General features: G+C 45.2%; 1 protein-coding gene across 1 annotated transcript; it reads left to right on the top strand.

Moving 5' to 3' along the window:
* The first annotated feature begins 1,734 nt into the window (after positions 1-1,734).
* LOC143929929 (zinc finger BED domain-containing protein 4-like) lies at positions 1,735-3,845 on the top strand. Its single transcript, XM_077453864.1, has one exon. It carries the CDS (start codon positions 1,817-1,819, stop codon positions 3,680-3,682), a length of 1,866 nt encoding a protein of 621 aa, XP_077309990.1. The 5' UTR covers positions 1,735-1,816; the 3' UTR covers positions 3,683-3,845.
* Positions 3,846-15,447: the final 11,602 nt, after the last annotated feature.

The raw sequence follows: 15,447 nt of genomic DNA, 5'->3' as shown, positions 1-15,447 counted from the left end.
GTGCATACAGATAGATGCCAGCTTGTATGCACGGTGAGTCAAAAAAATGGAGTATGCTACTGTATAAATTAATATCCTTTTAAAGTGAAACCTGCCATTTAGAAAATGGATGATCCTCCTCCACAGTCGCCTCTATATACCACCCCTCTACATTCACCTCTCAGTACCCCCCTCCACAGTCACCTTTCTGTACCCCCCCTCCACAGTCGCCTTTCTGTACCCCCCCTCCACAGTCGCCTCTCTGTACCCCCCCTCCACAGTCGCCTCTCTGTACCCCCCCTCCACAGTCGCCTCTCTGTACCCCCCCTCCACAGTCGCCTCTCTGTACCCCCCTCCACAGTCGCCTCTCTGTACCCCCCCTCCACAGTCGCCTCTCTGTACCCCCCCTCCACAGTCGCCTCTCTGTACCCCCCCTCCACAGTCGCCTCTCTGTACCCCCCCTCCACAGTCGCCTCTCTGTACCCCCCCTCCACAGTCGCCTCTCTGTACCCCCCTCCACAGTCGCCTCTCTGTACCCCCCCTCCACAGTCGCCTCTCTGTACCCTCCCTCCACAGTCGCCTCTCTGTACCCCCCCTCCACAGTCGCCTCTCTGTACCCCCCCTCCACAGTCGCCTCTCTGTACCCCCCCTCCTCCACAGTCGCCTCTCTGTACCCCCCCTCCTCCACAGCAGCCTCTCTGTACCCCCCCACCTCCACAGCAGCCTCTCTGTACCCCCCCACCTCCACAGCCGCCTCTCTGTACCCCCTCACCTCCACAGCCGCCTCTCTGTACCCCCCTCACCTCCACAGCTGCCTCTCTGTACCCCCCCACCTCCACAGCCGCCTCTCTGTACCCCCCCCCCCCCACCTCCACAGCCGCCTCTCTGTACCCCCCCACCTCCACAGCCGCGTCTCTGTATCCCCACCTCCTCCACAGCCGCCTCTCTGTATCCCCACCTCCTCCACAGCCGCCTCTCTGTATCCCCACCTCCTCCACAGCCGCCTCTCTGTATCCCCACCTCCTCCACAGCCGCCTCTCTGTATCCCCACCTCCTCCACAGCCGCCTCTCTGTACCCCTCCTCCTCCACAGCAGCCTCTCTGTACCCCCCCACCTCCACAGCCACCTCTCTGTACCCCCCCCACCTCCACAGCCGCCTCTCTGTACCTCCCCACCTCCACAGCCGCCTCTCTGTACCCCCTCACCTCCACAGCCACCTCTCTGTATCCCCACCTCCACAGCCGCCTCTCTGTACCCCCACCTCCACAGCCGCCTCTCTGTACCCCAGTGGAGGTGCATCCATAAGGGGCAGACGGGCGCTGGCGCCTCTCTCCTGTCACATATCTATCACCATAAGTTCATGCATGGCATTTTTTTTGGAAGCACCCGATTAGAGCCATAGGCTCTAATAGACATCCAAAAAGGTGCTGGGTGCTCGCTGTTCACTCAGCGCTGTATTAGGAAACCGATTCATTCACTTTCCTAACCCTGAACCGCCTCTCAGCCAATCAGATGCTCGGGTCTGTTACCTGTCACCTGATTGGCTGAAACGACAGTCAGTTTGATTGGACGCCTATACAGAGGACAGGAGAAGACATTGAGGATTGTGGAGCACACCGCCGCCGTGACCCACTGCCTTACAGAGACAAGGTAAGTGCAGGGCGGATGGGGGATGCACACTGGCAGCATTTGATGGGGCACAGTGGCTGCGTTTGATGGGGTTTTTTTCCAGTTTGTTTGCGCCACCAAAAAATGTTTGAGCACCAGCCGCCACTGCTGTGCCCTCCTTTAAAATGACTAAGATTGTAATTTTAAATTTTTTAATAATTACAGTTTGATGATGGCTGAAAAGAAATCAAACCCAGTATGGCAGTATTTCAGTGAGCCAACATCAGGGAAGGCCAAGTGCAATATCTGCCAGAAATTGCTGAGCATGGGAGCAGAAAAAGGAAAGGCTAAAAATACCACAAATATGTGGAATCATCTGAAAGTCCACCACCTCCAAGCTTATAAAGGAGCACAGAGGGAGAAAGAAGATGCAGCTTCTTCTTCTGCCAACTTTCAGCCCACTGTAGTACAGATGTTTGATTCTAAAAGAAAATGGCAAAATACTGATCCCCGGTCCAAGAAAATTGATACCCTAATCACAGAAATGATTGCCACAGACAACCAGCCCTTTACAGTTGTTGCAGATATTGGCTTCCAACGCTTGCTGGCAACCATAGAACCAAGATATTCAATCAAAAGTGAAAAATACTACCGCACAGACATGCTGGACAGTGTGTACAAGAAGGTTACACAGCAGATTAAGACACTAATTACAACAGAAAATGCTGGACCCTATTTGTCCTTCACAACAGACTGTTGGTCTGGTGAAGCAGAATCACTTATGAGCCTAACATGTCATTTTATAGACAGTAACTGGGAAAGGAAACAGGTAGTTCTAAATGTCAAGGCCATGTCTGGCTCCCATACTGGGGACTATATCAGGGAGATGTTCCTTAGCATGCTTAATGATTGGGACATCAACCAAGACAGAGTGGTGCTTGTGCTGCGAGACAGTGGTGCCAACATGATTAAAGGCCTCAGACTGGCAGATATACCAGACTTAAGCTGCAGTGCACATACATTACAACTTGTGGTGAAAGAGGGCATCAGCAGTCAGCGAGTAGTGGGGGACATCATTGCCAAATTAAAGACTTGTGCTACACACTTTAGCCACTCTGTGCTTGCAAAGCAGCGTCTTGGAGCCATCCAAAAAGATCTTGGCCTCCCCCAGCACAGCATCATTCAGGATGTTCCCACCCGCTGGAACTCCACATTACATATGTTGCAGAGGATGCTGGAGCAGAAGCGTGCCCTCAATCTATATGTAGCAGAACATGGCAAGTTTACCACACCTCCAGCAGAACAATGGGATATCATCTCAAATTTGATAGATACACTGGGCCCTATTGAGGAAGTGACTTTGGATATCAGCAAGGCAGAGGCCTCCATCTCCTGCATCATCCCATGCATTGCTGTACTGAAGATGGTGCTTCAGGCAGAGGGTCACACCACAAGGGGGATCCAAACACTTTGGGAAACCATGTGGCAAAGCATGGAGAGACGATTCACAAAGATTGAAGATACCAAATGCTTGGTGCTGGCAACACTGCTTGATCCTCGGTACAAGGCTCATGTATTTGCAAGTGACACACTGAGCAAAGCAAAAACTTGGCTGCGAGAAGAGAATGCTATTGTGTCCGAACAAAAAAGAGCCACCAGTGGAGATGAAGGACCAGAACCAAAACGGACCAGGACAAGGGCAGAAGTGAAGGAGGAACCCAGTCCCTCTGGACTTCTGGAGAAAATGTATGCAAACATTTTGGGGGCTCATGGAACTCCTGCTGAAGAGAGTGATGAGCAGTTAATTTCTGAGCAGTTGGAAAAGTACCTCCGAGAGCCACTAATAGACAGACGGACTGGTCTGCCACTGGAATGGTGGAAACAGAATGCATCCCGCCTGTGTCACCTTGCACCACTGGCAAGAAAATTTCTCTGTCCACCTGCCTCTTCTGTTCCCAGTGAAAGAGTGTTCAGCGAGATTGGGATCATTTATGACAAGAAGAGGAGCAGGCTCACAGGAGAAAATGCAGAGAGGCTCTGTTTCCTGAACTACAACCTGAAGCTCTTAAACTGGGAGTACCAAGAGAACTTTTAGGTGATGGATGTGAGTGAAGAAAAGAATCGGGAACTGGAACTGAAGCAAAAAGCCTAAAACTAAAGAAAATTTCCACTTTTCTATTGTTTACTATCTATTCTGTTGATTACGTTGATTTTTTTTTCAAACGTTTTGATTACCTCACCTGTTTTTGTGTATTTTTAAGATACATAGTTATGTTTTTATCTAACTGACATACATTTGCACTGACTGGAGGCTTGTGTACTTCTGTTTAATAAATGGTTAATTTAAGCAATTTTCTGTATCCCTTCTTTATTATTTAACTAAACTGTTAGATTTAATGAAGGAAAAAAAAAAAAATCGGCCACAAAAATCGGCTGCAAAAATCGGCATCATATATCGGCCATCGGCCGCCCCGATTTCTAAATATCGGCATCGGCATCGGCCAGAGAAAAACCCATATCGGTCAACCTCTAGTCCCGAGTCTGGCTCGGGGTTAACGCTTTTGGTATAAAATCTCCACCCCGAGCCAGACTCGGGAATACCGCCAGGGGGGTTAATAATGATGACATGCTTTTTAGCTTTTCAGATCCTGTAAGTTCTTTTTAATCCTTTTGGGGATATTAAATTATTTTAATTCTGCATTTAGAGGAGCCTTTTTTCTTTTTGCTTTTTATTCATAAAATACATAATTTCGTTCTGTTATATTCATTATGTTACATTAATTCATTTTTGGATAATTTGTTATTTCTGTAGAGTGTCAATATTTATTATTTCGTATTAGTTGAAATTCGATATTTATGTATGTATATATTCGTGATAATGATTCATAATTTGGAAAGTCGTTTGTTTATTGAATCTATTAACCCAATGACAATATCTCTTCTCGTCTGCTCAAATACAATACAGCACCCTTCTCACTCAGTTGTCAGGAATGCACTTTGCCAGTAATTCAACCTCCAGCATAAAATTAATCAGCTGATTGGACTGTAAGATTTACTTTGAGTTGACCTTTTGTTTCATTAGATCTTTAACAAATTACCAAATCTTGTTGAATTAATTTGTTATATCTGCTATAATTTCTTTCGTATTAGCTAAAATTTGTTATTTTTGATGCACAATTCGGCTGAATTTCAATTCATTACGAAACAAATTGCACATGTCTAGTGCTCATGTCTAGTTCTCCATGTGCGAATCCAGAGACTTTGCCTCTGTCTGCTCACTGTTTCTGACCCAGTATCTGACCCAGGGCTAAACCGTACTTTGCATAACTTTTCCTCCTTCCCTGATAATGTAGGTGATATATTTCACCAATTTATAATCGCAACACATGACAAGTACACTCATGCTAAGAGTCCTTTAGCACTGGGACAAAGTATCTATGTGTGTTGTGGGAAAGTGTGTTATCCCTGGGTGCCCCTCCATGTTAAGGGATGGTGTTACCTTGCATCCTTGGTACCTGTCATGGGAGTGGTAGGGGATGATAAAAGGGGACATCCCCTAGAGGCACGTATACACCCCAGGTACCCCCTCAAACACAGAGACAAAATCTGAATTGTTCTATAAACAAGGTATGTTATGGGCATGGTTCCCTTCTTGGACAGGATGCAGTATAGATACAATGAAAATGTTGAACAATTATTCAAGTATATTGGATGAGATAATGGAGAGGAATTCAGATGACATTGCTATGTTAAACATAGAAACAAGAGAAATTAGAAAACAGCTAGAACTACATGAGTTGGCTATAGAAAGCATGAGTGCAGCTCTTACAGGTCTATGTGAAATTACTGAGGACTACGAATCCTGTACTTGGATCGCTAACACACGTGCAAAGGTGCCTGACTAATATGATATTATTGTACAACACCGAAAAGAAGTAGGCCAGCTACAGCAGGAAGCTAGGGACATTGCTAAAACATAAAACATGGAGCCCATTTGAGAATTTGGGATTTGGGCTTGGAGGTGTATTTTCATGGTTAAAAGACATTGTCCTTGTTATTGTTATGATATTTATCCTTGCTCTGATTCTTTACCTCTGCTTTAATTGTTGTACCTGCATAATTGCACGCCTTCAATCTCCTGATGATAAGGTTCTATCCTGCATGACATACGTGAAGAATCATCAGGCAATCTATGCCACAATCCCAAAGAAGTATTAAAACACAACATAGACTGTAGAAACCATCTTATATGATCAAAGAGGGAATTGAATGGATATTTAGCTTAACTGCATCTATTTTATTATAATCAGCTTCCATTTTGATTGCCTTTGTTGCATCCATTTCACATATTACTAGGTGTGCGTATTGGTAATCTAGTTTCGTTTCTCATGTTCCTGTTATCTACTTTCAAGTTTCGTGTCTCATAAGTTTCTTGTAAAGCACATGATTTCTTAGAAATTATGTTTTTGCTTAGTTTCACTTTTGTCATAAAATATGCTTCTCTCTGATTGGATAATCTGTATGATATTCAGAGGGCAGTACTTTTTGAAAGCATCCTATATATATTCACACCAAAGAATAAAAGATTTGATTTTCTCGGAGAGACCTTGTCGTCTTTTGTCAGTGTTTTAAAGGGTTAAATATCCAGGCCTATGGGGATTGAAAGTCACACCTTATGCAGAGGTATCGAGGGTAAATCTACAACTAGACTATCAACATCCTATCAAACACTATCGCACAGATTGGTGCTGTACAGGAGCAATCGCAGAGGCTGTTTGAACAGCTAGCCACTGCTGCAAAAGTGGATAGGAAAACCCTGACTGAGGTTGTGGAGACGCTAGCACAATGATCCTTTACTAAAATTTATGATGTTGGAGACAAGCCCTCAGCCATCCATGTAGGTTGCTCTCTTTCTAAGATGACTGCAGATGATGATCCAGAGGCCTTTCTGCTAATGTTTGAACGGACCGCTGAAACCCAATGGGCAGGACTGGTTGCCCCCTTACTTTCTGGAGAATCGCAGAAGGCCTACTATGATCTGGAGTCTGCAGAAGTAGGAGACTATGAGAAGGTCAAGCGGGAAGATTAGAGGCCCCAAAGATTGTAGATGTTTGATCTAATCCACCTGGTGCGGAAATGGCTACAGCCCCTGTCTGCAGGACAAATAGTGGAGCGTGTGGTCATGGACCAATTCCTGAAATCACTGCCAATTGTTCTGCAGAAGTGGATGAGTCAAGGAGACCCCTAGTTGGCAGACAAGCTGGTGGAGCTTGTTGAGAGATACTTTACTGCATAGAGCCTGGTCACCATCCCTACAGCTGCACAGACTTTCCACCCAAAGCCACGGTCTCCCCAGGCAACCAGTAACACTGTTCATTTTTTTTAAACCATTCAGACACTTACATATGGACAATGTTACACTCACTTGTTTTGAGAAATATCTCCCTTGATGTCCGGTTTCGTTCCAAAAAACGTAGTTTAAAAATGTGTGGATGGGAGGTTTCATCTTGCTTGTGGGCATGTGAAGCCCACAAGCATAAACTTTCTGGATGCAGTGAAGAGCAGCTGAGCTACCAGCATTCACTGCTCGCTTCTGTGCATGCTCAGTTTGTACACCCCGTTTTGATGGCAACAAAGAGAACACAAAACAACCACAGACGAAGGCCGGCACCATCGCATCACTTGCGCTTTTGGGATCTTGTGAGGTTTAAGGACAGCCATCCGCACTGACTCCTGGAAATACTGACACTTAGCTCCCAGGAGACAGTGCGCTGCCAGGGATGACAACAATACATGCCCATACCCGCGGGGTCAGACACAGGAAGTAACATACAAAAGGCTAGACAGGTACCCAGTAAGAATTTTTTTTATTTAATTTGAACACCTGTGACATGCAAGGATGGTATTAAGGTGAACTCTAACTCGAACATTGGCTGTTCGCCAGCTCGCCGAACAGTAAAGCCACAAAACACCCTTTAAAAGTCTATGGGAGAAATCAAAAGTGCTATTTTTTTTCTTCTTTTTTCTTTTTTTTTCAATTTTTTTATTTATTTCAAGAAACACAGAAAAAAGAAAAGAAAAAAGGAGGTAAAAAAAGAACACACAGGTGTCTTCTAACAACAATTCAGATACTTCAAATTAACATCATTCAACTTATTCATAACCTTCGAAATATCATGATATATATTACATAGTTACCATTTCTACCCCCTTTAACGGACAACATAGCTTCCCGCATTATTTCTCTATACATCAGTGTCCGTCATATTATAGCCGGTTGCCAACAATATTTCTATGTCTCAAATTTTCTCAAACTAAATAAAGAAAAACATAAATAAAACAAAAAAAAACAAAAAAGAAATACATTTCAAAAGTAATTTTTTTTTAAAAAGTAATAATAATCTCTCCCCTCCACCCCCCCCCCCTCTTACTCTCTATAAAGGAGATGGAGTTAGCAAACGTGCTCCCCCTTAGTTATTGTTCCTTCCAAACAAAATCTTTTATATCCTCCAACTTTATTCCAAGAGATCCCTTAGGCCGCGTACACACGCGCGGACTGTTTGCCCAACCTTGTTCGTCAAACAGTTTCGGCAAACAGTCCGCTCAAAATTTGCATGAGCGGACTTGCCCACACACGAGCGGACTGTTTCAGCGAACTGTTTGCCAAACAGTTCGCTCAACTTTTGAAATGAACGGACTCGCCCACGTAAGGAGGAGGCAAATCCGCCCATTTCGAGCGAGTGTACAGGTAGGCGGGGCCCGCGAAGGAGACGTCGCGGGCTCCGCCGCCTGGAATGGGCTTAAAGGGGAACCCCAACGCCGAAAAAAATCGGCGTGGGGGTTCCCCCAAAGTCCACACCAGACCCTTGTCCGAGCACGCTACCCGGCCGGCCAGGAAAGGGGGGCGAGCGAGCGCGACCCCCCTCCTGAGCCGTACCAGGCCGCGTGCCCTCAACATGGGGGGGTGCCTTGGGGAAGGGGGGGCCGCGCAGCCCCCCCACCCCAAAGCACCTTGTCCCCATGTTGATGAGGACAAGGGCCTCTTCCCGACAACCCTGGCCGTTGGTTGTCGGGGTCTGCGGGCGGGGGGCTTATCGGAATCCGGGAGCCCCCTTTAAGAAGGGGGCCCCCGGATACCGGCCCCCCACCCTATGTGAATGAGTATGGGGTACAATGTACCCCTACCCATTCACCTGTGAAATAAAGTACAAAAAAAAACACAACACAGGGAAAAAATATTTTATTGCACAGCTCGACGAGCTCTCCGGCCGGAATGCCAGAGCCGCGCTGTGCGGTCACTTATATAGTGACAATGGGGCGGTGTCACATGGTATATGTCACATGGGTTGGTCACATGGTGACCCCGCCCCCTTACGATGTCATAGTCCCCATGTGACATCAACCCATGTGACCAACCCATGTGACATATACCATGTGACACCGCCCCATTGTCACTATATAAGTGACCGCACAGCGCGGCTCTGGCATTCCGGCCGGAGAGCTCGTCGAGTCAACATCTCCTGGAGAAGAAGAAGAAGAACAAGAAGAAGAACAAGAACGGAAGGCGGCGGCGGCGGCGACGACAGCGGCGACAGAAGACCGGGCCACCGCCTGTAAAAGAGCTACAAGAAGGCGCGGTGGCCCGGCAGAAGAACCGAAGGCGGCGACAGAAGAACGGAAGGCAGCGGCGACAGAAGACCGGGCCACCGCCTGCAAAAGAGCTACAAGAAGGCGCGGTGGCCCGGCAGAAGAACCGAAGAGGGGGACAAGACCCCCGAAGTCGGGAGAAGAGGCCGGCGGCGGGGAGGAAGAAAGCCGGACTCCTCCGCTAGTAAAAGAGTTACACACAGATAGCGGAGGAGTCCGGCGAGAAGACCCCCGAAGACGGAAGATCCCCGGAGCTGTGCAATAAAATATTTTTTCCCTGTGTTGTGTTTTTTTTTGTACTTTATTTTACAGGTGAATGGGTAGGGGTACATTGTACCCCATACTCATTCACATAGGGTGGGGGGGCCGGTATCCGGGGGCCCCCTTCTTAAAGGGGGCTCCCGGATTCCGATAAGCCCCCCGCCCGCAGACCCCGACAACCAACGGCCAGGGTTGTCGGGAAGAGGCCCTTGTCCTCATCAACATGGGGGCAAGGTGCTTTGGGGTGGGGGGGCCGCGCGGCCCCCCCTTCCCCAAGGCACCCCCCCCATGTTGAGGGCACGTGGCCTGGTACGGCTCAGGAGGGGGGGCGCGCTCGCTCGCCCCCCTTTCCTGGCCGGCCGGGTAGCGTGCTCGGACAAGGGTCTGGTGTGGACTTTGGGGGAACCCCCACGCCGATTTTTTTCAGCGTTGGGGTTCCCCTTTAAGCCCATTCCAGGCGGCGGAGCCCGCGACGTCTCCTTCGCGGGCCCCGCCTACCTGTACACGCGCTCGAAATGGGCGGACTTTCCGAGCGGGAACAGTTTGCTCATTTCGAAAGTAGCCTACACACGGGCGGACTGTTCGCTCAAACACAGTTTCAGCGGACAGTTTTTCGGAATTTCCGAAAGACTTTGTCCGTCCAACTGTCCGCTGAAACTGTCCGCTGAAAGCCCACACATGGGCGGACTGTCCGCCCAAACACTGTTCAGCGGACAAGGTTGGGCGAACAGTCCGCCCGTGTGTACGCGGCCTTAGTGTTACTTTCATTTAATCTACCATATCTCTTTTAAATAGGGCCCTTCCCTCTTCAGAAAAGATATACAGATTCCAAAAGGTCCAAGTCCTGTTATAACATTCTTTTTGATATCGTTTAGTAAGAATTAATTCTTCTATTTTCTTTCAATTTCTTTATTTATTTATTTTTTTCCTTTCCATAGGTAAGCAAAAACAGAGTTTTACATAAACAATCTAAGAGTCATACATCTAGTTTCCATGTTCATACATAATAAACAGAAATAGCATAACAGTTCATTCCATTCCGTTCGCTTCTTACTCCCCTTATAGTATAATATATAAAACCACAAAGAAAACACGCAAGGTTAATGGTAATATATATAACATATCGGGACAGTAACATAGAAACTTCTCTCTCAGTCCCACATACCCCATGTCTGATCCTAGATTGGTACTGTTCCCGAACAGATTAGAGTTGTATTGTTATCTCCTTTTTACTCATCTACCCCTCTTACTATTTTCCCCCCTATTCTTCAGCCCCCCCCCCCCCCCCCCCCGAGAAGAGAAAAAAAAAAAACGAACCAAGCCAGAGAGAGGGGGAGGGGGGAGAGAGGGGGAGTTCTCATCTCCTCCCCCCGAGTCTCCCCCCCCACCCCCCTAAACTGCGTCGATCCGTCTCCTTCCATCCCCCGAGGAGATATAGAGATTCCATGGTGTCCATATTTCCAAATAAGTTTTCCTTCTTTTCCTAGCTGTCCATATTAGGTCTTCCATCCTGTTCACCTCCTCGACTTTCTTCAACCACATGCTCACACTGGGAGGTTGTATTTGTTTCCACCTAAGTGTTATACATGACTTGGCTGTATTTACCAAGTGACACATGATGGAGTTCCCACCTATATTCCCTGAGGTCTCTGACAAATTCAAGAGGAATACTGCTGGATCCTCCCGTATCTCTACTTCACTGAATTTTTGAATGATCTCTCGTACATCTTTCCAGTATTTCTTAATTTTTGGACATGGCCAAAATATGTGTAAAAAATTTCCCACTTCTTTCTGGCACCTCCAACACTTATTTGATATATGAGGGAAATATTTTTGAAGTTTTTCTGGTGTTCTGTACCACTGTGCAATAATTTTATAGTTAGTTTCCTGCAATTTTGTGCATGTTGCTGTTTTAAAAATTGATTGTATCATCTTTTTCTTCTGCTCCTCAGAGAAAATCCTTCCTAGGTCTATTTCCCACTTCCGAAAGAAGGGTAACTGAAAATTTTCTACGGGTTTAATCAGTAACGCATACATTTTCGAGATTACATGCGTAATTGGTTCCTTTTCCGTACAAAGTTTCTCAAATGGCGTATAGTCTCGGTCTAGTAACTCTGGCTCTATCTCTGTTCTTAAAAAGTGTCCTAATTGTGCCGCCTGCCAGAAATCTAATTGAAAGGGACCTTTTCTATCTGTCATCTCCTCCCTTGTTGGCCATTTACCTTTTTTCACGAAATGCGAGGCTTGATATATTCCTTTTTTAATCAGCTTATCAAAAGGTCCTTTCTGTATGCCTGGTATAAATCGGGGATTGCCCAATATAGGAACTAGAGGGGAGTTCTGTGTCGATATCTTATTCTTAGCTAGGAGATGGTAGCATATCTGTAATGTAGGTCCTATTGTAGGGTGTAGCTTCGTATCTAAGGTCAAATTTCTGTAGCACCAAGGTGCTCTATGTAGTAGCTCCCTACATTGTGCTTGCTCTAATTTTACCCATATTTTCTGATCTCCATGTCGACACCAGTCTAGTAGTCTACCTAGATGTATTGCCTGGTAATATTTATATATGTCTGGTGTTGCTAATCCCCCGTATTGCTTTGGTAATGTTAATAATGTCCTCCATATCCTTGGTTGTTTATCTGCCCAAATAAATTTCATAAATAATGTTTGTATAGTTCTGAAGAATTTTCTTGGTATTAACATTGGAATTGCCTGTAGGAGGTACAGGAGTTTTGGCAAAATATTCATCTTAATTATATTATTTCTTCCAAACCAGGAATATATTCCCCTGTGCCATCTCTCCAGGCATCCTCGTACCATCTTCAATGCTGGTGCAAAATTTAATTCATATATCTTATTGAGGTCTGTTGCGATCATTATTCCCAAGTATTTCAAACCATAGTCCGTCCAATTAAATTTATAATCTAATTTTATTAGTCTCATCATTTTCTCTGGGACTGCTATCATTAAGGCTTCTGACTTGGAGCAGTTTATTTTAAAGTAGGATAGTGTACTGTATGTCTCGATTTCCTTACATAGATTTGGGAGCGAGATTATCGGGTTCGTCACTGTGAAAAGCATATCATCTGCATATGCTGCAACTTTATTATGGGTATCTCCTATAATTATTCCTTGGATATCCCTGTTGAGCCTTACTCTGCATAAAAGTGGTTCGAGGGTCAACGCAAATAACAAAGGGGACAATGGACATCCCTGTCTGGTCCCATTTGTTATTGGGAAAGGTGTAGATACCACTCCATTTACTCTTACTTGAGCTGTAGGTTTTCCGTACAAGCTTGTTATCCAGCCCAACATTTTCCCTCCTAGCTTTATATGTCGAAGTACCGAGAACATAAACCCCCACCCCACCCGATCAAAAGCTTTTTCTGCATCTGTTCCCAGAAATATACAGGGAGTCTCGGTAGAGTTAACTGTATGTATTAGGTTTAGGGCCTTAATAGTATTGTCCCTTGATTCTCTTGTTGGGACAAATCCCACTTGGTCTTGATGAATCAAAGAGGGCAAATACTGTTGTATCCTCAAGGCTAGTAGTTTGCTAAATATTTTCAAATCTGCGTTCAGTAAGGATATTGGCCTATAGCTTCCACATTGTTTCGGGTCTTTACCTTCCTTCTGTATCACTGTGATTTTAGCTTTAAGTGTATCTGAGTGGAAAGTCGATATGTCTCCTATTTCATTAAACAATTTAACCATATGTGGACCTAATTCCGGCATAAACGTCTTATAATATTGGGCTGTTAGTCCATCTGGACCAGGTGCTTTCCCACTTTTTATCTGTTTTATCGTGTTTTGTACTTCTACTAGTGTGATGGGGGATTCCATCTCCTCCCGTGCAGTACCTGTCAGAGTCGGCATTTCACTTGAACTTATGTATTCATTTATCTTAGCTTGATCTGCTGCCCTCAAGTTCAGGTTATACAATGAGGAGTAGAAATCGCCAAACACACCAGCGATCTGTTCTGGCATCCGTTCTTCCTCCCCATCTTTTTTTCTTATTATAGGTATATGTGTATTGGTTTGTATTTCCCGTAATGCTCTCGCTAATTGTTTTCCGCATTTATTGCCGGATTCATAGCTACACTTACGTCCTATCTGAATTGCCATTTTAGCTCTGTACTGTAATAAATCTGTAACTTGCCTACGTATACTTATTAATTCTTGTTCAACTTCTAAGTTCTGGGCGTGTTTATGTTGTGCTTCTAGATGTTGCATTTTTACTAATAATTCTGTTAACTTAGTTTCTCTTTCCTTCTTAATCCTTGCTCCATGCTTAATTAATACTCCTCTGATTACTGCCTTGTGCGTTTCCCAGATTGTACCCGAGGAACTTTCTGGGCCTTCGTTCTCCTGAAAGAAGAATTTTATCTCCTTTCTAATATCCTCCAGGACTAAAGGATCCTGGAGGAGGCTCTCGTTAAGTTTCCACATCCTAGAGGTTAGATGTTTTTTCCCCGTTAAGTTATATTTTAAAAAAATTGGAGCATGATCTGACCAAGTAATTAGGCCAATAGTGGCTTCCTTAACTGAGGGTAATTGTTTATGCGGAATAAAAAACATATCTATTCGTGAGTACACTCTATGCGGATTGGAGAAAAAAGAGTAATCTCTTTCCTTGGGGTGTAATAATTGCCATATATCTGCCAGTTTTGTTTCTGTTAATGCCTGAGCTATCCTCTTTCTTATTTTAGGTGTCACTGACGATGTCCCTGATGAGGTGTCTTCACTGGGGATTAATGGGATATTAAGGTCTCCCCCCATAATCAACTGTCCTTCTTCAAAATCCATAAGTTTATCAAGTATCTCTTTAACAAAGAGGTCTTGTTGTATATTGGGGGCATAATATGTTGCTAATGTAACTCCTACCCCTCCCATCGTCCCCTTTACAAAGAGATACCTTCCCTTTGCATCTATCATGGAATCCTTATGATTCCATGCTACTGTTTTTGATATCATGATGGTAACTCCCTTAGTTTTGGAAATCGGGTTAAGTGCATGGTAAACCGTTGGATATCCCGTAGACCTCAGCAGAGAAAGATTATTTTCTCTGAAATGTGTTTCTTGGATAAACGCTACATCTATTTTCAGTCTCTTTAAATCGTGGAATAACATTCGTCTTTTTTCCGGGACGTTCAGTCCCTTTACATTCAGGGACATTTATTTTTAAAGTCTCCATATCTCCTCGGGGAAATAGGCAGAGACCAATAAAGGTGCAAAAAATAAAATAAAAGGGGGGGGGGGGAGCCCCCTCTAGCCCCACCCCCTCCCACCCCCCTCCCTCCCGTCTAGTCTACTACTCCCTCCCTCCCTCCCCCACTACCAATCCCTGGGTCGACCGTTTACCAACGGTCTCCCCACGAATTCCAAAGCTCTACTGCTTTTATCCACTCAATTTCCAGACCCTCCGGATTATGGGTGTTTACCTAATGGGGTTTTGTGGTTGTGCTTGGCTGCTCCTGGGCGAGCTTCCCCCGTGCCCTCCCCCACCAGTCTTTTATAATATCATGTTTTCTACTATCACCTGTTACTTCTCTACACAGATTGTGTCTACTCCAACATGGCTCTTTGAGAGAGGGGGGGTAAAAAAAAAAAAAAAAAAAAAACGGAAAGGGAAGGAGACAAAAGCCATAACACAGGCAAAGTTAATTATGTCTGTCCATTACCATCTACGTACATACTTTTACATGTATACTCCTATACCCTTGCATATACGTATATGGGCACACACATCCACAGCTGCGCCTGTGTTTGCAGATTCAAACATGTTCCCCCCTCTATATTTATCCAAAGTTTAAGCCTCCCCTGCATATATAATTTATATATAATTTATATCGGTCTCTTCCCTTCCCATTTTCCATATCTCCTCTCCGTTTCTCTCCCCTTTCCTCAAAGAGCCATATTGTGTATTGACATTGTTCCAAAAAGATACATTAA

Source organism: Lithobates pipiens, unplaced genomic scaffold, assembly GCF_037356315.1.
Source record: "Lithobates pipiens isolate NorthernLeopardFrog02 unplaced genomic scaffold, aLitPip1_a1.2 Scaffold_25, whole genome shotgun sequence".
Classification (NCBI taxonomy): domain Eukaryota; kingdom Metazoa; phylum Chordata; class Amphibia; order Anura; family Ranidae; genus Lithobates; species Lithobates pipiens.
This window is presented reverse-complemented; position numbering and strand designations above follow the sequence as displayed.